General features: G+C 38.2%; 1 protein-coding gene across 4 annotated transcripts in view; it reads left to right on the top strand.

Annotated features, from left to right (window-relative positions):
• The window catches only part of SLC16A9 (solute carrier family 16 member 9), a 56,334-nt gene extending 31,119 nt beyond the window's left edge, over window positions 1-25,215 (top strand). For 2 of the 4 annotated variants that reach the window (XM_045039998.1, XM_023240456.2), the window contains exons 3-6: window positions 7,145-7,288; window positions 19,145-19,240; window positions 21,778-22,695; window positions 23,095-25,215. In XM_045039998.1, the coding sequence (XP_044895933.1) occupies window positions 7,145-7,288; window positions 19,145-19,240; window positions 21,778-22,695; window positions 23,095-23,273 (1,337 nt within the window). In that variant the 3' untranslated portion in view covers window positions 23,274-25,215. The remainder of the gene's footprint in view (window positions 1-7,144; window positions 7,289-19,144; window positions 19,241-21,777; window positions 22,696-23,094) is intronic. The other 2 variants (XM_023240457.2, XM_045039999.1) reach the window with 2 other exon arrangements.
• The last annotated feature ends 214 nt before the right edge of the window (window positions 25,216-25,429 follow it).

Below are 25,429 nucleotides of genomic sequence, written 5' to 3'. Positions count from 1 at the left end.
GATTTTAGTTTCAGGGAAGAGACAGAAAGAAGACTTACTGATAATTTGAGACTTCACAAAGGCAAGGGGAAAGCAATGTCTGGAGTTTTATAGAGATAGGTTGTGAGGTGGGCTAGATGGGAGGCTGGGCTGTGCAAGGTAGACCATCAGGGAACAGGCACCATGCAAAGGCCTGGAGCCTGCACCACAGGGTTGCATTCCGGAAGAGTATATCTGGCTGGAGAAGGAGGCATTGCTTTGGGAGATGTGATGGTCAGTGTCAACCTGGCTATGCTATGTTCCCCAGTTAGTCAAACACTAGTTTAGGTGTTGCTGTAAAGATATTTTATAGATGTGCTCAAGGTCCATAATCAACTGACTTTATTTTTTTATTTTATTTTTTTTAACATTTTTATTTATTTTTGAGACAGAGACAGAGCATGAACGGGGGAGGGGCAGAGAGAGAGGGAGACACAGAATCTGAAGCAGGCTCCAGGCTCTGAGCCATCAGCCCAGAGCCCGACGCGGGGCTCGAACTCACGGACCGTGAGATCGTGACCTGAGCCGAAATCGGACGCTTAACCGACTGAGCCACCCAGGCGCCCCCATAATCAACTGACTTTAAATAAGGGAGATTATCCTAGACAATTTGGGTGAACTTGATTCAATCCTTTAAAACGCCTTAAGAGCGGAACTGAGCTTTCCCAGAAGAAATTCCATGTTTTGTCTGTATGGTCAGCCTGTGCCAGAGAGTTTCAACCTGCCCTTCCTGATAGGCTGCACTGTGGGTTTTATACTTGCCTAGCCAGGTCTCATAATCGCAGAAGCCAATTCCTTGCAATAAATCTTTTAACACAAAACTTCTGGGTCTGTTTCTCTGGTTGAAATGTGACTGATACAGGAGGGATGGAACTTAAGTGAACTCACGGGCTGTGGTGGCCTTGCATTGTTTTCAGCTGAGCTAAAGCACAGTTAGATGTCATTCTTCAAATTCAAGAAAGGTGGGGCTGTTTTTTCAGATAACAGTTGCTGAAACAGGCAGACCTTTTGTTCTATATTTTTGTACTATAAGCAGACTTAACAGTGCCCCCTTCTCCTTAATTCCTCCAAAGTTCTTCAAATTGGTAATGAGTCAATAAATCTATCCCCAGGCTGATGGAGTAGGTCACTATAGCCAGTTGGGCTTGCTGGGTGAGTTGTGAGTGCTGGCAGAATTGTATTTGAGGATATCTGTACAATTTTACTCTCAAGTCCTATTAACTCCTGCAAGTAGGACTGAATTTCTGCCTCCTACAAGGATTCTGTTACATATTGGCCAGTTCCCAGTGTGGTAGGCTTTTCCAGGATTGGTGAGAATAACTCTGGGTTTTGGTTAAGCTTTCCCTACTCTCTATATCTCACCAAACCAACCAACAAGCAAGCTAGTCAATATTCATGAGATCAAGGACTGAGTGGGTGTGGCCTTTCTCTTCCCGTAGGGAGATGAACTTAAAATTCTGGTCTCAGCAAGAGCAAGGAGTGAGGAATCTACAAGGGTTCGCTGGGCTCCATGCATTGTGGGTAGAGAGTTAAGACTCTCATGGACCCCATCATCTGCTCTATTAGGAAATTCTTGCTGTGCTGCAGGCATACAACCTGGTTACTGCTATATTTTATTTCTCACTGTACTGTCAGCCTATTTATGGCTTCAGTGCAGTAGGCCTGGCCATCCTACCACTCTTGGGATTCTGAAAATTTTTAGGGGAAATAAGTGCATGAAGGGGCATGCCCCTTCCATGATTTCTTACCCAAAGCTATCTTATAATAATTATAAATTGGGGAAAACCACATTATGTTTCTGTTTCCATTTAGAATGTATTTCCATTCCTTTCGCTGATATAACCACCCTTTATGGTCCATCAGGTCAAGGTGCAGTTTCTTGACCCATGTGCTCTCCCTTTTCTGAAATCTCAAAACATATGATTTGAACCTTTCTTTTGGTGCCTCTTGCCCATGACCTTGGGTTTTAATTTAACTCTTGTGTGTTTATTTTGCCTTGCGATTTAGGTGTTGAATTGTGTGCCCTCTGTCTTCTACCATGATATGAGTGAGACTCTAGTGCTATGCTGTCCCACCAGCAGCCACCAGTCACATGTGGTTATTGAGCACTTCAAGTGTGGCTAGTTCAAGTTCAGGCATGCTAGAAGTGCAACAAATTCATACTGGATTCATTCACAAAAGAATGTAAAATATCTCATTAGTGATATTGAAATGATGATGTTTGGGCTTATTGAGTCAGATAAAATGTATCACTGAAATTAATTTTACCTGTTTTATTCTTCTAATGTGCCTACTAGAGAGTTTAGAATTCCATATGTAGATCACATGTGTAACTCCTTGTATTTCTATTGTGGAGTGTTGCTTTACTGGACACTTGGTCAATAGTGAAGGAATGACAGTGATCAAATATTTTGTTTTTTGTTTGATTAATGCAGACCTAAAGAGAACGTTACTAACATACTTCTAAATTTTAAGAAGTATATTCTTCCTCCATGCTAATTTTAAGAGCCAGCAACAATTTAGTTCTGTTGTTTCTTTCTACAGTACCTTGAGTGCTCAAGGAAACAATTTCATCACTTACTTGTGGATCATTCTGACTTCCTTGTAACAACTCATTCTTCTCATTTTTTAAATTTACCCATGATCATAACAAAACACTTTTTCAGTTAGAATGTTCATTTTCATTTCCCTTTTTATTCCTTTCATTGGATGAAAATTACCCCAATCAGTCTGATGTGCAGATGATTATTAAGAAATTATTTCATATTTTTGTTTCATTTTGTATTTAAGAGGTTGCAGTTCTCAAAATCGTATTCTTATCTTCCTTTCTTTCTTTGCTCCTTCTTTTGGTTTGTAGGGTTATTCCCTAACACACAGGTTCTTACATTTTTTGAGTGAATGTGTCCCCATTGTGCCAAAAATGTTGCCAGGGCCCCTGTGCAAGAGAACAGAATATCTCTTAAGAGCTCTGCATACCATAACCTGGAAAGGGTAGAGCTGTTCAGCAATTAGTGCTCCACATTGCCATCTAACCATCCTTAGAGCTTTCTTCTGTGCTTATTGCAAGCTTTGCTACTTAACACTCAGCCGAGGACTTTCAGTTCAACCAACCAGTCAATATTAATCTCTCAACAGAATGTAGTAATAGTAATAATGGCTCTCAAACACCAATATACTTACAACTGTAATTTCAAGAAAAGTTTTCACTGAAGGCAAAATTAATATAAAGGCAATGATACTGTGTGTGTGTGTGTGTGTGTGTATAAAGTTCCCATTATCTTCTTACTATCTTACATTTTATTCTGAAATTATATCCTGCTCATTACTTCCTTATTAAAGTATTCCTTCTTGCTCTTTAATGAAATGGCAGCGATATTGTAGAGTTGTTACATTCAAAGAATGACCTTACTTGTTAAAACAAAAACCTGGCAACCAGATGGTGAAGCTTTCTCTCTGCTTTTTTTTTTTTCTAAAATTTTACAGCTTTCAAGAAGTGGAATCACTGGCTTATTATGAGTTAACTAATGTTTGTTCCAAAAGCCCCTTCTGCAAAGCATAAGACCTGAAGCATTATATGAAGTCTCCTCTGAGAGCAGTCTTTTTATTGAATTTATCTCTTGAAACTAGTCCAGTACTCCATGGTTTATCATCTTGGAAAACTTGCCTGTTATTACAAAGAGCTAAACATGTGAATGTGTCATGTTTTACGGATGTGACTTAATGGTCAATTCCAGTTATACTTTGCCGTAATTGTTATTGATGAAATATGGGTCTAATGTGGTTTAAATCTATGTAAATAGAATCTGGAAATACTCTGGTTCCGAGGATGGGAAAAAAATTATTTGCCATAAACTTTTAAACACCAAGATGAGCTTGAATGTTATACTTTCATTTGCTATCAATTCATAAAACTGCTTGAGTTGTAACATATTAACAAAAGTACATTGGTGTTCTTTACTAATATTTTGATTTTTAGGAAAAAATTAAGGCATCAATTGAAATAGTTCTTATTGGGAAGAATGCTAAGTTGACTTTGGCCTTAGCCCTGTCATTGATTGGCTATGAATGTTTGGTCAAATAACAGGATCTTTCTGACTTCCAGTTTTATCATTTTAAAATGAGGTGTTTGGACCCTCTCCAAGGCCTCTTTCCTCTAAAATTCTTTGTTTTCAATCTCTGACATCAAGATATTTTTCTCTTAGTAAGCAGCAGATGGCAGTATGAAAGTAGAGAATTTTTTAAAAAGAGTTTTCAATTTACTGTTTTTATTGGTCAAAGAATTTCTGCTCATTTCTTCTTTAAGCTTGATTGTTTTCTGTGAATTGTGTATTACACAAAATAATTTATGAACTTATCATGTAATTGATAATAATTATGTACTTTTTAGCGTGTAATAGTCACAGTGTTATTGTACATGCTATGAAAATTATGACCCTCCATCCCTACCCCTAGCTTCCCAAACTCTGCATCTCCTTGTGGAATTATTATACATTAAGGAGCATAAATTTAAAGTCCTACTTTGAGGGTGAAACTTGAAACTTTTCAGGTATGCCAGCAATAATCTCTGTTTTAATTCTATTCTGCCTGTTATATTTGTTGACGCTGATTCTCTGTCAGTGCAGTTTGGTAAACAACACAGAAGGGTCATGCCTTTATGATGTCAGATATCCATTTATGAAATTTGGCCCTTAAAATCACTTCTATTTTTGAAGTATCTAAGTATTTCTAATTGGGTATACAGGCAGCTCAACTCTTGGATGATAAGTTTGGTCTTTCAAATTTATTTTCCTTTTAAAACACTGGCACAGAATATTCCCCTCTGTTTATCGTGTAAATATATCAGCCTGCTCTTCTGTATTGGCTCACATAGAAGGCCTGAAATGTCAGGGGCCAGTTCATGACCAGGGAGAAATGTGGGAGAGCTGTGCATGTTGAGAGCTATGTAGTATCTTAGTGGTCATAACCTGGTCTTAAGAATGCACTTGAGAGTTTCTCTGGTCCTGGCAGGAATGTTGGACTTGGGTGGTTAGATCCTGGTTCTATCACTTACTAACTAATTTCTCAGTTTGAGGTTACTTAAAATGTTTTAAAATCTAAATAAAAGATATATACAGTAGTGCCTGGGTGGCTCAGTCAGTTGAGCTTCTGGTTTCAGCTCAGGACATGATCTCATGGTTCGTGAGCTTGAGCCCTACTTTGGGATCCTCTTCCCCCCCCACCCCGCCCCTGTCCACCCCCACTCACGCATGTGTGTGCTCATGCCCTCACTCTCAAAAATAAACATTAAAAAAGATATATACATAAAACTGTACATATCATGAGTATTACTTGATGAATTTTTCACAAACCAGATTATACCCATGTACTAAGCACACTCACATCAAGAAACAGAACATTGGCACTACCTAGGAAGTTGGGCTGGGCTTCCTCTGGTTACAACTCCCTACCCATTACTAAAGATAACCATTATTCTGACTTCCAATCATAGATTAATTTTGCCTGTTTTTTTTACTTTTTATAATTGCAATTATGTAATGTATACTTTCGCATGTTGTCTTTCACTCCACGTAGGTTTATGAGACACTTCTATATGTGTAGCAATAGATCCTTCATTCTCAATGGTCCACTGTGTGACTACACCAGAATTCACTTACACATTGTATTGCTGATGAACGTCTGGGGTTCTAGGCTACCATGAGTAGTTCTGCTGCGAACATTTATGTACTTTTGGTACAGGTATTTCTATTGAGTGTATACATGGAAGCAGAATTTCTGAACCATGTGCTGTGTTCAGCTTTAGGAGAAAACACCAGCAGTTTAGGAGACTTCTGATTGCTCCATATCCTTGCTAACACTCACTGTTGTCTGCCTTTAGATCTTGGTGATTATACTTTTTAAAAATTGGGAATAATAATCTGTACCTTGAAAGGTTGTTGTCAACTTAAGGTTGTCAACTTAACTAGGGTTTCTCTTTGCTTTTGAAACCTGGGCTCTTCCTTCTACCATGGGCATGGACAACCTCTGTGAGCTTCAGTTTCCTTCATGTAAATGAGACTAATGTGCTGAATAATCCCCAATGTCCTTTCGTTTCTGATATGCATGCTTTGTAGTTACATGCTTTGTAGGTACACTGCTAGTGGAAGAGAATTTCACTATGACTTAAATCCCGTTACATGGGCAGTTGCCCACGTATGCATAGAACAGATCCAGGTAGTGGTCACTGTAGCCTGCCACTCAACAGTGCACTTCACCTCCCAAATTCCAGATTACATGTAGAATGTAGGACAGTGGTACTGACAGATTCGTGCTGGAATGGGTAGGGTGCTTCTCCATTGGTCCCACCTCCATTGGTCCCACCCCACCCCCACATCATCACTCTACAGGGTGGCGACTGGTTGTGGTCTGTCAGTCATCAAGTTTATTTTCCTCATCAATTACCTGACCGGCTCCATGCTGAGAAGGAGCGCTGGGGAGGAAATATGCATGGAACACGCAGGAGGAAAAGTCCTCAGAATAGTATGGTGGTTAAGACGCTGGGCTCAGGAGTCAGACTGCCTGGGTTGTTACTTCTCTCTCTGTTACCACTCTGGTGGCTGCTGTTGCTGCTCTTGTCACTGAGGAGCTGGCCCCGATCAGAGACTTCCTTGTCCCAGGCCTTGTGATCAGCTTGACACCTGTGCTCTCATTTGTCCTGCCTGTAGCACCACAAGGTGGTATGATTATTATTCTAATCTGCAGATGAGGAAACTGAAGCCCAGAGACATCAGATAAGCTGCCTAAGATCGAACTGCCAGCAAGTGGTAGAACTTGAATTTGAATAAGGCCTGACTCCAGAATGCCTGTTTCTTACCTACATGGCCTTACCATCCTGAAACCTTGATTTCCTTTTCAAAAAGTGAGGTTAATAGCCCTTTCAGGGCTGCAGGGAGATTAAAATGAAATGAGATTGTTTCTATGAAGTATCTCGTAGAGTGTCCAGCACATAGTAAATACACAGTAGATGTTTACTGTTAGTGTTGTTATTGTATGATGGAAAGAATCATTTTAAATTTATGATGGGATGGATCCTAGGACTGTGGGAAGGAGGTTACTGTTAAATAAGTGAAGGTTTCATTTATTATTTTAGGTCCTGTCTGCAGCCTCTGTGTCTCCTCTTTTGGAGCAAGACCTGTGACAATCTTCAGTGGCTTCATGGTAGCTGGAGGCCTGATGTTGAGCAGTTTTGCCCCCAATATCTACTTTCTGTTTTTTTCCTATGGCATTGTTGTAGGTAAGAAATCTGGTCACTATAATTCTTCTAAGCTTCAAGAGTTAAACATCATTTTATCAATGTCAGGTTTATTATTCAGTTAATAGAAGGTGTGAAAATGATAAAAAATAATGTACTTTCAATGACCACTTCACCAAAAATTATTGCCTTAGTAACATGTCTGCCCAGCGAATCAACATATTTGAAAGGATAAACATGTTTTATCAACACACACTGAGTTCTCTGACAAGGCATAAGAAGGGTTTTCATTTCAGTGCTGGTCTCTAATGCACACAAAGGAAAAGAAAGAGGAGGGAGTCTGAGGCTGATGTCACTTCTCTCTGACTTAAGAAGTGGTCCTTTTCATTCTGGCTGGCTAAGCAGGGCTCTGTTGGGTTGTTTGTGTTCTAAACATCCTGTGCTTCTAGGGCCCACATCACAAAGTTACAGCAGAATTGAAAAGTAGATTTCAGGGGTGCCTGGGTGGTGCAGTCGGTTAAGCGTCCGACTTCAGCCAGGTCACGATCTCGCCGTCCATGAGTTCGAGCCCCGCGTCGGGCTCTGGGCTGATGGCTCAGAGCCTGGAGCCTGTTTCCGATTCTGTGTCTCCCTCTCTCTCTGCCCCTCACCCATTCATGCTCTCTCTCTCTGTCCCAAAAATAAATAAACGTTGAAAAAAAAAAGTAGATTTTAAAACACACAATTATTATTTTTTTTTTTTTTAAGATAAGGCACAGGTGAAGAAAACTGAGTGGTGGGGATAATTGATGGTGATCCTGGTTACATGAGAGGAAAAGTAAAGGGTGACTGACAGCACCGACGGCTCTGGGTAGATGCCTTTGTGGCCTTTGTGATGTGTTGTACTAATTGTGTTCGGTGTTCAACATGATCAGACTATTCCTAGGGGCGGTTGGTGGGGAATTTGAAACAGATGATTCCAGCTTTCCAAGTTTTTCTTAGTGTCTGGAAGAACCTAATTTTGTTGGCTATTAATATTCCTCTTTTTCGCTTGGGACTATTTCCAGAATAATACCTAATGGAAATAATAGTGGCTAATATGCACTGAATACTTAACCATGTGCTTGGTTCTATGCTAAATGCTTTATCTGACCTTATTTAATCTTCACAAGAACCCATATTACAGAGGGGGAAAGTGAAGCTCAGAGAATTGAAGCTACAAAGGAGATTTGGGGTTGAATGCACTCAGTCTGACACCAGATCCTGAGTCAGAGCAGTCTGACCTGACCTGAGTCAGATCCCGACCTCTTTCACATTTTTGTAGTTATTTTTGGTGCTTTTAGAACCCTTAAAGTGTATTGTTAAATGCAACTACATACCCTAATACTGCTGAGACCTGAATCTAAATAAGCAAGCCCCATGTTAGTTCTTTGAGAGCATGTAGTGTATGTTTGATATTTTATGTTCCCTGTGGTGCTTAATACAGTTTTGGACCTGTGGGTACAAACACATTAATCTCTGGTGTAAACTTGAGAGTTTTCATTTGATAATCATTTTGCATTCTTGTCTAAAATCATAAAAATAAAAATGTAGATATCTGTGTTTATGCATGAATATTGGATTATTCCCTTTAGGACAAATCCCTTTTTACATAGAAAATTGAATCATTATGCCATTGATATGATCTAGTTCAAACTCTGGACTACATGTTTAAAATTGCATAAGATTTTACTGCTTCACCTGGTTTCAAGGTTAATCTAGGCATACAAAATTTTTACCGACTTAAAAATTGATTAGCAGTGAGTGATGTATAGCATTTGCATTACCTACATATAAAAATGAATTTTTAGGAAGAAAAATTTGGCTTGCAATGTCTAGGATTTATATACAATTGACTGTGTTGGAAGAATAAGGATGTATAGAAAAAAAAGACAATATTAACTAACTCCCAAAACTAAGTTTCAAAATTTCTGTATCAATGGAGGGAGCTTTATCAACTTGTGAAGTTAATTTTGATTTGATTTATGTTGTTGGAACCTTTGATAACTAACCATGACTCCTGACCTCCTGAATCCATGATCTTTAATTAATCAGATGGGATTTGAGATTGGTCTGACTTACCCTTTTGGCTCGTGGTGGTGGTGGTGATGGTGGTGGTGTTACAGGCCTTCCACTTGGCTTTTCCCCACTATGATAACTCTCACCCTGGCCAAGGAACAATGTAGGGAGTTATACCAACCACCATGTATGTGTGAGCCAATGAAATATCAGGAACTTGGATGCATCCATGGACTCAGTGGATCCATTGTAAGCCAGACCTGAGGCATGATCCTATATATTACCTGGCCCCCATATGACCACTCTAAGGGAAGGGCATGTAAATGCTTCAGGCCCCTAGTTAACAATGCCAGCTCATGTTCTGTGTCCAATAGTGCTCTAAAGGTATCCCACTTTCCCTAAATAAGTGGCCATAGTTGTCTTTGGGGAAATGTTTAGGGTACTGTTATCCATATACTTGTCATAGTGTTTGTTACAATGTCCTTCCTCCTGGAATCCCAGCCTCTCCTTCACTTAGTGGATTGTAGGTGAGAAAACAGGCTCAGCTCTTGAACACTCTGATTTGGTCATAGGTTCTGAATCCCTGCAGCTGAGAAGAAATTGTGAGCTCATAGAGAGAGTGCTGGGCTTACGGTCAGAAGACATAGATTCTGTGAGCCTGAGTACACTTGATCACGAATGGCGTTCCTTCATCTATGAAAGCAGGCTGGGAAACCTACCTCACACAGGTTTTGTGAGGACAAAATGAAGTCAAGCAAAATAAAAAAAAAATAAGTAAAAAGAGTTGAGTTGGATTTCAGTTAATAAAAAATCACTCTCTCTAGTATCTATTGGGGCCCCATGAGCTACTCCTAGCCAGCAGACAATTAATACTTATTACCATGGTTGATGTCTTCTTTCTATTTCTTTCTTTCTTTCTTCTTTCATCTTTCTTTTGGCTTATAATACAGGGCTCACAATATCTGTGGGATAAATAAATGAGATAATAGTGAACAATGATATTTCCATTCTGTCACCATTTAGAGTATCCAGTTGAAAAGGAAGTGACAGGAAATTATTACTGTCTAAACTCATTTTCCTTTTTAGTATTGAATTTCTTAGAAATAGCAAGAAAGATTCAGTCTGATGATAACATTCACTGAGCACCACTTCTGTGCTGAATTGTATACTAAGCATTTTCATTTGTCTAGAATGAACTAGATGGTGTCTTAAGATAGACAATATGCAGAGGGACAAGTTATTTAACTTCTGTTTCCCTTTTTTTTTAAGTTTATTTATTTATTTTGAGAGAGAGAGAAAAAGCGCGAGTAGGGGAGGGGGAGAGAGGGAGAGAGAGAATCCCAAGCAGGCTCCGCACTTTCATTGTGGAGCCCGATGCTGGGCTCAAACTCACAAACCGTGAGATCATCACCTGAGCCGAAATCAAAAGCCCGAAGCTTACCTCACTGAGCCGCCCAGGTGCCCCTCTGCTTTCTCATTTTTAAAACTACATATAATAATGACATCCACCTTAGGATTTTGTGAATTGATTAAGTAATGCAATAATATTAGCTAGCATTACCATTATTATTAGTTTTGTGACCTTGGAAATTATTTATTCTCTCTGAGCTTCTGTTTTTATTTTTTATCAAATGGGACTAATATGACTTCACAGAGCTATCATGCCCATTCATGAGCAAATGTATCTACAGAGGCACAAAGAGGTGTTTCACACATGTTTTTCCCTTCCCTTAAATTCCTTGCTGACCACTTAGTTCGAGACCACAGCAGCAGTTTTTTGCTAATGAGGAAGCTTTATTGAATCAGCAATATTTGTATAACAGATTGGGAAGATAGAAAGAGAAATTAAAGCTTTTTAGTATGTTTAGTTATAATACACAATATCAAAAAGAATACTAAAGTTTATTAATTGGCTAATACTAAAGTTTATTAATTAATTCTGTTTTACCCCTTAATTGATATTTTAAAAAGTATCATCTTGAAAATACGATGTTATCTTGTTCAGTTTTTGTAGCTAACATAAAATGGAAGTTTCCCCTTTTTCAAGGGACTGTAAGCCACACTGCCAATCCTGGTAATTCAGGCTTCTATTTTCTCAACTACTTTACCAAATCAGGAAAAAGAAAGTATGATGTGGGAGGCTGGAGTGCTTAATGAGCTCAGGCTTCTCCCCAATAATTTCCTTTTGCTTTTCTGGAAAGCACAACTCAAGATCAATGTCTTACATTCTCTTTTCTTCAGACTTTATTGTTCTTTAGCTACCTGGTTAGTGTTTGCTTGCTATTCCCTTTTGGATTTTGGAAAAGTTCAATTTTCTCTAACTTTGTTTTCATGGTAATATCTGCCTATGGACTGAATCTGCACAGTGTATTGAGACTGGGAGGAAAAAAACCACATTTGCAGAGTCTGATTCTCCTACTGCAATTATGGCAAATGAGATAAAGGTCATTTCCTGGCATTCATTTTAGCAGTTAGAGTTTTATAAGCCTTTTTGTTTTGTTTTGTTTTTAATGGTTATATCATTAAAGAAAGTCTTTTTTCTCTCATAGATGTTCAATTGTAATAAGGAACTATGATTTTCTAATTAGTCTGAAGCTATTATGGACATAATGTCATAATACTCAGGTGATAAGTGAAAACATATATCAATATAATGGTTATTTTTTTTTAGTACTTATATTCCAGGCACAGATACTAAATCTTTTACATTTTTTAGGTCTCTTAATCTTTTTTTTTTGTTTTGTTTTTTGTTTTTTTCTGAGAGAGAGAGGGAGGGAGAGTGAGTGGAGAAGAGGGAGAGGGAGAGAATTCCAAGCAGACTCCACACTCAGCATGGAGCCTCTGCCAGGGCTTGATCCAACGACTTTGGGATCATGACCTGAGCCAAAATCAAGACTTGGACGTTTAGCCGACTGAGCCACCCAGGCACCCTTATGTCTCTTAATCTTTACAATTGTCTTGTGAGACTGTTTTAAAGATAAAGAAACTAAGAATTAGAGACTTTCAGTAAACTCTCTAATCCCCAAAGTCACCTAGCCAGTAACTGATAGAGCTGGGATTTGAATCCAAGTCTGATTTCCAAGCCTGTGCTCTTAACTAGTCAATGTCATGTTCAGAGTACTCATGAGTACTCATGCTAAGCATACAAAAGTCAGAGCCAGTTTATTAAAAAAGCTAGCCAATTGCTTGCACTTCTTAACTCTCCATGCAGATGTTTGAAGCTAGAAACATAAAAGTAACTGCATTTGGATATGCTAAAGTTACTTATCTTCTTTTGGCATCCTAAGTTACCTTCCCACAATTTCATTTCTAGAAGTAGATATTTCTGGAATACTATATGCAATTGCTTATCCTAACCCAAGTTTAGGTTAGGTTTAAAGGTGATTTGCTTTAAAACATACATAAGGGATGGGGCACCTGGGTGGAGCAGTCGGTTGAGTGTCTGACTTCGGCCAGATCACGATCTCGCGGTCCGTGAGTTCCAGCCCCGAGTCGGGCTCTGGGCTGATGGCTCAGAGCCTGGAGCCTGTTTCCGATTCTGTGTCTCCCTCTCTCTCTGCCCCTCCCCCGTTCATGCTCTGTCTCTCTCGGTCCCAAAAATAAATAAACGTTGAAAAAAAAAACGTTAAAAATAAATAAACGTTGAAAAAAAAATTAAAAAAAAAACGTTAAAAAAAAATTCCCCCATACATAAGGGGAATTCTCCCAAATGACTGACAGACAGGTCCCACACTACAGTGACCACTGTCTTCGTTTTCCCAGGGCTAACAGGTTTCCCAGGATCTGATACTTCTAGTGGCCAAACCGGGAATGTCCTGGGCAGTACCCTATCCCCACCCCACACAGAATCTGGATTCTGTAGCTTCACCCATATTGCTTTTTAAGATTGCCATGCTAAAATGCACTGTTACTAAATGTTTCCTTTTCCTAAAAATAATATTCAGGGAGAAGTTTCATATACAGATGTAGGAGCTTGATAGATATCTATTCACTTACACACAAATATATGTATATAATAAAGGATATTTTAAAAGAATTCATAGACATCTAAAAATATGTATACGATTTCAAATGTTTTAATGCTTGTCTTCCTAAAATAAATCAAAGTTCCACTTTGCATGCTTTTATTCACATGCTAGTTCTTTAGAGATGCTTGCTTTATGTATTCTAAATTAGAAGCATTTTTTAATAGCAGAGTGTTTTACTTCAGTTACATTTTCTCCTTATAACTGTCTTACCAGTTTAATTGATCTACGCATTTTTGATTTATCGGTAAAGATTGAGAAAAATGAGAAAATGAGGAAGTTTAGTGTGATTTGCCCAAAGCATCCTCCTATAATGCATAGAATTTGTAAATTAGTTGTATCTTTTTTCAAACCATATAATTCTAATTCTGTCTTTCTAATGATGTTATCTTTGTAAATTAATTATTACAAAATTAAAAAATCTTTAATATTTTTAAAGCTAAGATTTAGTTTCTGGCTAAAGTAAAAAGTAAAAAAATTGGCATCATTTAAGTGGGGAGTAGGTATAAAGATATTATTAAAAATATATATACACACACGCATACATACATATAAGTGTGTTTGTGTTTGTTATATGAATAGAGACATAGACAGGAAGAGAAAAATGCAAGAACTCAAACGAGATTTATGGGGAATGGCAGTAGGATAACTTCTGTGGGGAGGTTCATTCAACAGATTTTAAGAACACTCACTCTGTGCCAGGCTCAGACCTGGAACCAGGATACTTGGATGAATAAGACACCACCTGCCCTCAGAGCTCGCTGTTTAGTTGGAGGAATAAACGTGTAAATTTATAACACGTAACAGCAAAATAAATGCGTTGATAAAATGAAACCAACATCCTGTGCTGATATACCACATACCTGTGGGAAGAGGGGTGCTGAAGCAGGCTTCATGCTCCAGGAACTCATGCTTGAGCTGAGTCTGGAAGGACAGGTAGGATGCGGTCAGATGGGCATGGGTTTTGAAGGGGAGTTGAATGGATGGGAGGGGGACATTGCGGGAGCTCAAATGCTCTGAGGTGTGAGGTGCCATGGATAACAGTGCTCTCAGCACGGAGCCCGATGCAGGGCTCAAACTCATGAACCGTGAGATCATGACCTGAGCCAAAACCAAGAGTTGGACACTAACTCACTGAACACGCAGATGCCCTGATAACAGTGTTTTTATAGGTATTTGTTTAAGGACTGAGGAAGTCATGTGAGTAGGTGCAAACACATCAAAGATTGGCATGCAACAGAGGCCAGATGACAAAATGTTTTTATATGGACTTTACTGTAGGAGCATGATGTGATGAGAATTGTATGGCAGCAGCTTAGAAGATAGATTTCTGGAAAAAGTACTGGAAGCTGAGAAAGTGATCAGGAAGCCAGAGTTCAGCTCAGAAAACATGAGATGAACTGAGGCAGTGGTGGTGCAAAGACGGAGGGAGGTTGATAATTTAGGCAGTGGGTATGATAAAGAGCTTCTTGATGGGCAGAGATGAGGGAATAGTGGCCTCTGAAGTTGTGATCTTGCCCAGAGATGTGTGAAATGGAACATAAGATGTGGAAAGGAAATGTTAGAACATGTAAAAATATTTAGTTTTTACCTATTTAAGTAAAGGGAAACAATAATATTATACTAATGTTTATGCTTTGAATTGTTAGTAATGTAGGTATTTAGTTTAAAAATCATTACGCTTATACTGCAGGCTGATGGTCAGAATTTTTTTCACTGATAGGTGTTTGATAAAAAGTGATTGGTCAAAAAAATGGTCAAAAATGGTTGGTCAAATCCCTTGGTCAAGGGATGCTTTAAGATAGTGGTTTCCAACTTTACAGCCTTGGGACCCTTTACACTCTTTTGTTTAGGACCCCGAGGAGCTTTTGAATATATGGATTATACTTACTGATATTTGTTCTGTTAACTATTAAAAGCTAAGAAATTTGAAAATATTTGAGTAATTCATTTAAAGATAATAACAAACCTAATATATGTTAACATAAATAATGTACTTATTATGAAAAATAGCTCTACTTTCCAAAAGAAAAACAAACTTTTGTGAGAAGAGTTGCATTATTTTACAGTTTTGCTAATCTCTTTAATGTTTGGCTTCATAGAAGACATCTGGATTCTCATATCTGCTCTGTACACAATCTGTTGCAATCTGTTTTTTTTTTTTTAATTGAAATGTATGAAGTAAATCTTGTCACACATAAAGATGTAGCTGGAAAAGAAAGGAGTTTTAATAGCCTTTTCAGGTAATTGTAGATACTCTTCTTCGATACTTTACAAAAACTTGATGAGTGATGATTTTCCAAAGTTAATTGTAATATGGAACTTGCTACTACATCAATATACTTTTCACACTCTTATATTTGTTTATTCTGCACTTTGAATGGATCTTCATTCAAACCTAATTTTGTAATATCATGAATTGGTTATTTGAAAAATACTGGTTCACTAAGTTATGAAAGAATTCTAAATGTTGACAAATTTCATTATACAACATCAAAACATCACTTTTGTTACTACCAAAGTGTCTACCAAATACCCAAGTCTGGGTAACCCTAGTTTGTCTGTCAGATATTCTTTCAAATAAAAATAAGGTCACAAGATTAAAAGGGGGCTCTTTTAGCTGGCTACTAAAATAATTGTGTAAAGGGTTTTCCTTGCAGCAATTGTTGAATCCAAATGAAGAATTTTTAAAATATTTTTGTTTGTTTTTATTATGAGTGTATGATTATGTAGCATAATTTGATACCAAAGTTTGGTACCAATACCTTGATTTGTGCTAAGGCACTTCTGGTTTTATCACCATCTCTTTTGCTCCATCAGCATAATTGTAAACACAGTGAAAAAAGCAGAGAACATATTAGTATCCATGGGATACTTATCCACAGGAGATACCATTCAAGACCACCAATGAATGTCTGAAAGCATTCATAATAGTGAACCCTATGTATATGTACACCCCCTATGTATATGTACACACTTGTGATGAAGTTTAATTTATAAATTAGGCACAATAATAAGTCAGCAACAATAACGAATAATCAAATAGAACAGTAATAACATACTATAATAAAAGTTATGTGAAAGTAGTCTCTCTCTTTCAAAATATCTTATTGTGCTGTACTCACCCTTCTTCTGTGATGATGTGAGATGGTAGAATGCCTGAGTGATAAGATGAAGCAAAATGGATGACATAGGCATGTGACATAGCATTAGGCTACTACTGACCTTCTGATGATATGTCAGGAGGAGGATCATCTGAGCATTCTGGACTGTGGTTGATTGCAGGTAACTGAAACCATGGAAAGCAAAACTGCATAAAAGTGGGGGACTAGTGTATTATGAAAATAGTTTTGAATTTACAGACTCTGTGAGAGATCATGGGGATTCAAGGGACCCCTCTCTAATAACTTCCAGTTTAAGGTTGTCCTGATGCAGATGTAGGAAGGCATCATGGTACCTTTTTGAAAAGTTTAAGGAGAAAGCATTTCAAATTTCTGCTACATTACAAAAAAAAAAAAAAGTGAAATAGCATTAACTATTAAACCCAGGGCCTTGAAATAATTTTTTAAAATGCCTTTTTTTTTTTTTTTTTTTGGTTTCAGGCTAAAAATTTAAAAGTTGCTGTTTCAACTTTTCTGACGTTGACATTTAGTAATCAGAAATGTCTTTTTCCCCTTTGTCTCTCATGCCTAACATTTTACAGAGTCCTGACAACCAAATCACAGAAAAGTAAATTCATTCTGCCTCCAAAGGCTTTCTGAGGTATATAGTCTTAGTCAAGGGTGACATTTTTTGGTTTCAAAATTGATTATTCAGAAACATTTAAAAAAAATTTTTTTAATGTTCATTTATTTTTGAGAGAGAGAAAGAGCATAAAGAGGGACAGAGAGAGAGGGAGACACAGAATCTGAAGCAGGCTCCAGGCTCTGCGCCGTCAGCACAGTCCCTCATGCCGGGCTTGAACACATGAGATCGTGACCTGAGCTGAAATTGGACACTTAACCAACTGAGCCACCCAGGCGCCCCAGAAACAGTTTTGTTTCATATCTTGAAGAGTCCTATATATGAATAGTAATGACAACTGTATAAATCAGTGCAACTCATGTTTTAGTTCATGAGATAATATTTTTTCCCTTAAATCAAACAAGAAGGGCATTTTATTTAGGGGTGCCTGAGTGGCTCAGTAAGTTGAATATCCAAGTCTTGATTTTGGTTCAGGTCATGATCCCAGAGTTGTGGGATTGAGCCCTGGGTTGAGTTCCATGCTGAGCATGGAGCTTGCTTAGAATTCTCTCTCTTTCTCTTACTCTGTCCCTCTCCCCTGTTCATCCTCTCTCTCTCTAAAATTAAAAAAAAATTTTTTTAAGGAGAAAAAAATCTTTTTACTTAAAATATAATTGTTTTAGTCTATCTCATTTCTTTAAGAAGAGTTTTTATGGAATCACACATAATCCTTAGAGTCTTAGGTTGTTTAAATTATTAATTTCCTAAAACACTTATGTAATATATTTGTTAAGCCCATGGATTCTTTCTAATTATAGTTTAGGTGCCAATGAAAGGCAATGACAATGATCTTAACTCATTTAATGGGCCGTGGTTTCAAATCCAGTTTTTAGACTATGGCTTATGTGTTGTTTATAGAATGATCCTCAAGAACAGATGATATTGCAGAAGAAAGGCAAAAAGTCATGAGTTAGAAGCTAGAGGAAAATTTTATGAAAAACCAACTGGCTTTAATAGGTGCTAAATAGGGAAGAAAAGATTAAGCTAACAAACAAAAGCCTTGGAGAAGATCTGGAGATAAATATAGTCCTTGGGTCTCAAGAAAGGTAAATTTAGGGGCGCCTGGGTGGCTCAGTCAGTTAAGCGTCCAACTTCGGCTCAGGTCATGATCTCTCAGTCTATGAGTTCTAGCCCCACGCCGGGCTCTGTGCTGACAGCTCAAAGCATGGAGCCTGCTTCAGATTCTGTGTCTCCCTCTCTCTGCTCCTCCCCTACTCATGGTCTATCTCTCTGTGTCTCTCAAAAATAAATAAATGTTAAAAAACTAAAAAAAAACGAAATTTAGTAAGGTATTCTTTTAGGTTATAGAAGAATTTCAAATCTACAGAAAAGTAGAGGATAGTATAGCAAACAACTGTATGCTCACCACTTAAATTTAACAGTTGTTAATATTTTAGTGTGTTTGCTTCCTTTTTTTTGCAAACATATTTCAAACTAAATCAAATACATTTTACTGTGAATAAGGTAGTTTGCGTCTCTGAAGGAGGAAACTTACAAATATATATTTTACTGTGATGGGATGACCTGAGAACCCCAGAGGCCTTTGTTTTGCAGACTGGGGGTGTGCAAGCTATAAGCTCTCACTAAATAGCATGGAATAATGAAGGGAACTTTCTAAAATTATTTAGAGCACTTTGAGGAGGAAGGACACTGAACTGAGGGCAAGAACTTGGAAGTGAGACTGAATGGGAAAGTTTGATTAAATTTTACTATTTGGTGTTATTTGGTGACTTAACCATTATCTCTATCTCCCTGTAATGTCGCAATTTAAATTTGCATTATTCATTCATGCTTCAGAAGTTGGACTTTTTTTTTTTTCACTTGATTCCAACCCTATGGGTGTGGAGTGAAAACTGAGCCTGCACAGATAAGTCCATTGGAGCTGTATGAGTGACATCAAAGAACCTACGAGTCCATACTCTGAAGAGTTATAGCCAATCAGTAACAGAACAACCTACTGGAGATGTTATTTTTTCTTTTTCTTTCTTTCTTTTTTTTTTGCATTGAAGTAGTATAATCTGTCTTGATTTATGTAATGTCTTCTTATGTTTAGGACTCGGATGTGGTTTATTATATACTGCAACAGTGACCATTACGTGCCAGTATTTTGACAGTCACCGAGGCCTTGCTCTTGGCCTAATTTCAACAGGTACATTTTCAAAATAAGTACAGCATTGTCACTATTCAGTTTTCTAATTAAAGTTAAAAGTTACTGAACACAGATATGTTTAACCAACCACTTCCCAGCTACCACTTAGGTAGCATATTTTTTTACTCTAGCCTGAGAAGGAAATTTTATTTTCCACAGTAAATAAGAGTAGTGCTTCCAGAAAACCTAGGATGGATGCATACATAAAAAGTCTGGGGCATTCAATGGCCAATATACTAAAGGAAAGAAAAGCTTATGGGACCCGTACATTGAGAGTCACAAGTTGGTGAGAGCTTCAGTAAAAGAAGCAGCCTGTACTTATGTAAGGCACCTTCTCCCTGAGAAAGGTAGGAGAAATGCCAGGAAAATGGAGACTCCAGGGCTCTGTCGAGAAGCCTGCTGTTGGCATCTTGCCATCTCCATTTACTGTGGAATGTACAATTTTTCTAAAGTACTTATTTATGAATGCATTCCCCTGGCCATGTGCATATCTAAACGACAGACTCTTCACTCTTGTTCTTCCTTTAATAATCAAGAGATGATCACTGAGGGAAATGTAAATATAAAAGCCTTCTGGACTTCCTCTGATGTTTTAAAGTGTCATTTCACTTTTCAGATGGATTTGTTTCCTAAGAGAACTTATCAAACTTATCAAACTTTTCATTAGAGAACTTATCAAAATTTTCTGTGGCCAATATTTTACCAGTTTGCTTAGGAAATAGAGCTGCCAAGTTTAGTGAAAGTGGCACATTTACATATGCTACTTGTTAATGAGCGGGTGTTCCTGGGAGGTCAGACTTTGAGGTAAATGGAGTAAATACAATGATTTGTCTGGCAGCAGGAGCCAAACTAATGTTTATTCCTGAGATCAATCTAGTGGCAACAAAGTGATTCCAGATTGAAATAAGTTGAGCTGGATATTTCCCAAAGGTGGTTTAAGGAAGTATTGGCAGGGGGGGAATAGGAATCATGATCTAAGAGGAGATGGGGCCAGAGTCTTGAGAACACAGCTGGGCTAAGGCAGAACTGAAGAAGAAACAGCAAAAACAGGAGATAGAGAATCCAAAGCAGTTGGAATGCAGTTCAAAGAACCTTACAGGATCTCCCACAGGTGTGTGAGTGTGATGGAGTGTGAAGGTAGGCATTAGTGTGAAGGTAGGCATGAGCTTGAAGGACAATAGGTCTTGCCTACACTACATTTTTGTAGAGGCATTGTAATGTGGCAACAAGCACAGACGCCAGAGCCAGACCACCTAGGTCTGAATCCTGCCTGTGTCACTCACTTGCTGTCTGGAAATAGACAGACTTTCTAACAGTCCTGTTAACTATTGAGTTAAGCTTCAGTTTTCTGAACTGTAAAATGGGGATAATAATAGTACTCATCACATCAAGTTATTGGGAATCTTAAAGAAGCATACATGTAAGGCACATAGCAGGGTACTAAAAGCACGAGATATTATCATTATGAACTAGGGTTTCCCTTAATGTCCAAATTTGTATGTGTGCCAAAGATGCCAGAAGTTGTATGCTACATGCTTTCACTCTGCCTAGAAAGGAGGGCATAAGAGACTGGGTCATGGCACACTGAAATAAAAATGGATCGACTCTGGACAGTTAAGATTTGGCAGAATTAAGGAATTTTCAGTTTCAACTCACAGGAAGCTAGGTGAAGCAAAATTAAGGAGAATTGTGGATCTACTTAGTCCTTCTGGGTTGCTGTAACAAGATACCATAGACTAGGTGACTTCCACAAAACATAAATGTATTTCTCAGTTCTGGAGGCTGGAAGTCTGATATCAGGATGCCAGCATGCTTGGGTTCTGGTGACAGATTTCTTCTGAGCTGCAGACTGCCATTTTCTTGCTGTGTGGCATGTGTGCATGGTGGAAGGGGAAAGGAAGCTCTCAGGGGTCTCTTTGATATGGGTGCTAATCTCATTTACGAGTGCTCAGTGGGCTCATGACCTAATTGCCTCTCAAAGGCCCCACTTCCTCATGCCATCATATCGGGGGTTAGGATTTCAACCTGTGAATTTGGGACGACATGAACATTCAGCCTATAGCATCCACCTTCAGTGAAAAAGATGACAAGCAAAAAAAAAAAAAAAAACAAACCTCACAGTAGAATTTTTTAAAAATTGAAAAGAAACAACAACAAAAAAACCCCACATGAAATATTCTGACATTGCTGGAAAAAAAAGGAACGTGAGCATGAAACAAAGTTTTTGGGGAAACAATTTTGTTCCATGGTTAACAGGGGTTGGTAAACTAATGTCCATGGGTCTACTGCCTGTTTTTAGAGAGCTCATGAGCTAAGGATGATTTTTACATTTTTGTACAGTTAAAAAATCAAAAGGTTATTTCAGGGCATCTGAAAATTATGTGAAATAAAGATTTCTATGTCCATAAATAAAAGTTAATTGGAATATAACCATGCTCCTTCCTTTACAATTCTTCTTTGGCTGATATCAATAATGGTTGTTCTGAGAACCCTGAATTATAAGAGATTAAGATTGAACATCTCCCATTTCTTTTTAGGTTCAAGTGTTGGACTTTTTATATATGCTGCTCTGCAGAGGTTGCTGATTGAGTTCTATGGGCTGGATGGATGCCTGCTGATTGTGGGCGCCTTAGCTTTAAATATATTAGCCTGTGGCAGCCTGATGAGACCCCTCCAGCCCTCTGATTGCCCTTTGCCTGAAAAAACAGCTCTGGAAAGTGCACCAGATAGATACTCCATTTACAGTGAAAAAGAGAAGGACCTGGAAGAAAACACGAACATTCTTGGAAAGAGCTACAGTGCTGAGGAAACATGCAAGAGCACCTTTGGCAGTGGTGGCCGGAAACAGGAGAGCCTACTTCATAAAAGCCCAACAACAATGGCACATTCAAAAGAGACTGAAACGTACAAAAAGAAAGTTGCAGAACAGACATATTTTTGCAAACAGCTTGCCAAGAGGAAGTGGCAATTATACAAAAACTACTGTGGAGAGACTGTGGCTCTTTTTAAAAACAAAGTATTTTTAGCACTTTTCATTGCTATCTTTCTTTTTGACATTGGAGGATTTCCACCTTCATTACTTATGGAAGATGTGGCAAGAAGTTCAAATGTGAAAGAAGAAGAGCTCATTATGCCTCTTATTTCCATTATTGGCATTATGACAGCAGTTGGTAAACTCCTTCTAGGGATACTGGCTGACTTCAAGTGGATTAATACCTTATATCTTTACGTAGCTACCTTAATAATCATGGGCCTGGCCTTGTGTGCAATTCCATTTGCCAAAAGTTATGTCACATTGGCAATACTTTCTGGGATTCTAGGGTTTCTTACTGGTAACTGGTCCATCTTCCCATATGTGACCACGAAGACTGTGGGAATTGAAAAATTGGCCCATGCCTATGGGATATTAATGTTCTTTGCTGGACTTGGGAATAGCCTTGGACCACCAATTGTTGGTAAGATATTTCTTAAAGCAACCCATTTTTACTGTTCTTCTTTGTAACATCTCCAGGTATAGAAATCCAGATTACAATAGTAGCACAGATTAGCACAAAGTAAATCTGCATAGATGTCTGATGGTAATGATTTACTCATAATCAGTTTGATAAAAAGGCCAGTATACTTGCTCAGGGATTTGTGTTCATTTTGCGTTCAGGAGAAACTCAAAATGCCTGCTTATTCTTGTCCAGATTATTTGGGAGAGTCTCCTCTGCTAACTCCTAAGAGTCTGCTATAGAGTGCATGGGGTTTTATCTATCCTAATCCTTACTGTATATAAAATTGGTAAAATTAGAGGATGGCTTCCAAGTCTTACTATTTCTATCAAATTCACTTTTTTCTTTCTCTCTTTTCAGGTTGGTTTTATGACTGGACGCAGACCTATGACATTGCGTTTTATTTCAGTGGCTTCTGTGTCCTGCTGGGAGGTTTTATCTTGCTTCTGGCCGCCTTACCCTCCTGGCATACATGCAGCAGGCTGCTGCCCAAGCCAGCTCCAACAACCTTTCTGTACAAAGTTACCTCTAATGTTTAGAGGATACTGGAAGGAACTACAGACTGTTTTCTCATAGCGAAATTTCACTGTGGCTGACTCTGAATGAATTTTTTGTTTGTTACAAATCCTATTCTCTTTGTACTGTATATGTAGCTTCTATCGCCTGTATTTACCACCCCTCCTCTTTTTCTTTTTGCAAGAAGTGGGACTATTCTGTTTTACCCTTATTCGTGAGTTCCTGGCATTGTAAACATTTTGGCCAGCCTCGAAAGGCTTTCTCTGTGTAAAGAAATATAATTTCTCTGTAGGATCCATTAGTTCCACTGAAAGGCACCCAGAGGGAGCTCTTCTATTTTAAACCTGATGTAGGCAGCATGATGAGATATATGTGAAGGCCACCAGGGGCGAAATCACTCTCTTCTCTATGTTAGACTAGCTAGTATGTTGAAGACTTCAGGCCAGTCAGGAGATGAAAGTGGTTACTAAAATGGTGTTAAGAATTGCAGTGGAGCAAGCTGATCTTTTTTTTTTTCCTCAAAGATATTTTAAATTACAGTCACTGGTTTTCACTATTTGATTTTATTTACCTTGAGGCAGCACCCCATATTTGGTATCCACTGCGCTTAAATCGTTTCAATTCCTAAGGTGTTTGCCTAGAGGCAGGCAGTCTCCAAACTGGAGCACTCACCACAGACTTGCTTCATGGTTGGCTGCCAAAAGCACACTCACTCTTCTCTGTCAGCATACACTCAGCTGATGTTTCCCAGGAAGTGCTGATTTTACCAGTTTCCAAATTGGAAATGCGTAAACCATTCCGTTCTGGCAAATGGGAAACATCCATTTGCATTGGGCACAGTGGGGATGAATTGCAAGTCCCTGCGTGTCTTCTTGATGAAGCATTTATTTGTTACTATGAGATTTTACCACTATCAGATTTTAATTCAAGGGCAGAACTAAAATGTGTGTGTGTGTGCGCGCGTGCGTGCGTGCGTGTGTGTGTGATGAACTCTGAGTCTGTGTGGGACATGGGAAGACAAAAAAGCAATAAGAAATCGATACCCTGATCCAACTGTATTCAATCTTAAGAAAAATGTTTTGAAAGAAAATCACTGTTTAATAAATGGGCATCTTTCTGAAGAAATATTTTTTGAATTTTGCTGTGTGTCAGAATCCTCTAGATCCTTTTAAAAATATGGTTGCCTGAGTACTACTCTTAGAGATTTTAATTCTGTAGGTTTGGCTATGGGCCAAGCATCTGTATTTTTAGCGAACTCTTCAAGGAATTCTGACGACACAGCCAGGTCGAAAATGAGGGTTACAAGACTGGCAACAGAAAACATTCATTCTCTTAAACAAAAAAACAGTAAACCATTGAGGTGAGGGGTTTTTATAAATAGCCAACTGTGGTTCTTTGAATAGGATGCACTCTTCCTATTGTGCCAAAATTGTCTCTTCATTTCTTTTGAAATATATGATTTTATACTTGTATGTTGCCTTTCTTCAAAGGCGCCTGAAGCACTTTATAAGCATGAAGCCCCACAACACCTCAGTGAGGTCCGTAAATAGATCTTTTGTATGCAATAAACCTGGAGTGTGGGGGAATTTCATAACTGAGTTAATCCTACTTAATAATGCAATAATGGGGCTTCAAAGTGCCTTGGATTTCTCCATACTCAGACTTCTGGAAAGTTTTCTGTACCTCATTCTTCAGTCACTGTCAAGGTTAATAAATATAAGAAGTGACATTTTAAAAAGTTAAACTAAGTGTTTTTATGTTGAAAGTTCCTTTTTGCCAACATTATATTCAGGAAGTCCAATAACCTGAAAAAGTAACTTTCCTGACATCCCCATGTTCATCAACGTTGGTAATTGTCCAAATGCATCTTCACCATGTCTACTAATACCATCCAGTGTGTGCATTTTCAATTGTCTAGGGAATGAATTTTAAGTTGCAATAAAATATTTTTTTGTTTGTTTTGCATTGGTTTGGCTGCTTTTTCTCTTAACGAGTCCTCCTTCTCTGAATTACAGTGATATTTCACTTGAATGTAAAAAAAAATGATCACATGTTCACTTCAGACCCCCGAATTGGTGATTGGACCTCAGCGTATTCAAAAGTCAAATTTGCTAAACTATTTTGACCATTGGTCCCAAAAAGCTAACATGTCAATCCTACAGAATCCTTTTGAGGAAAA

The sequence above is a fragment of the Felis catus genome, chromosome D2 (genome assembly GCF_018350175.1).
Source record: "Felis catus isolate Fca126 chromosome D2, F.catus_Fca126_mat1.0, whole genome shotgun sequence".
Taxonomy (NCBI): domain Eukaryota; kingdom Metazoa; phylum Chordata; class Mammalia; order Carnivora; family Felidae; genus Felis; species Felis catus.
This window is presented reverse-complemented; position numbering and strand designations above follow the sequence as displayed.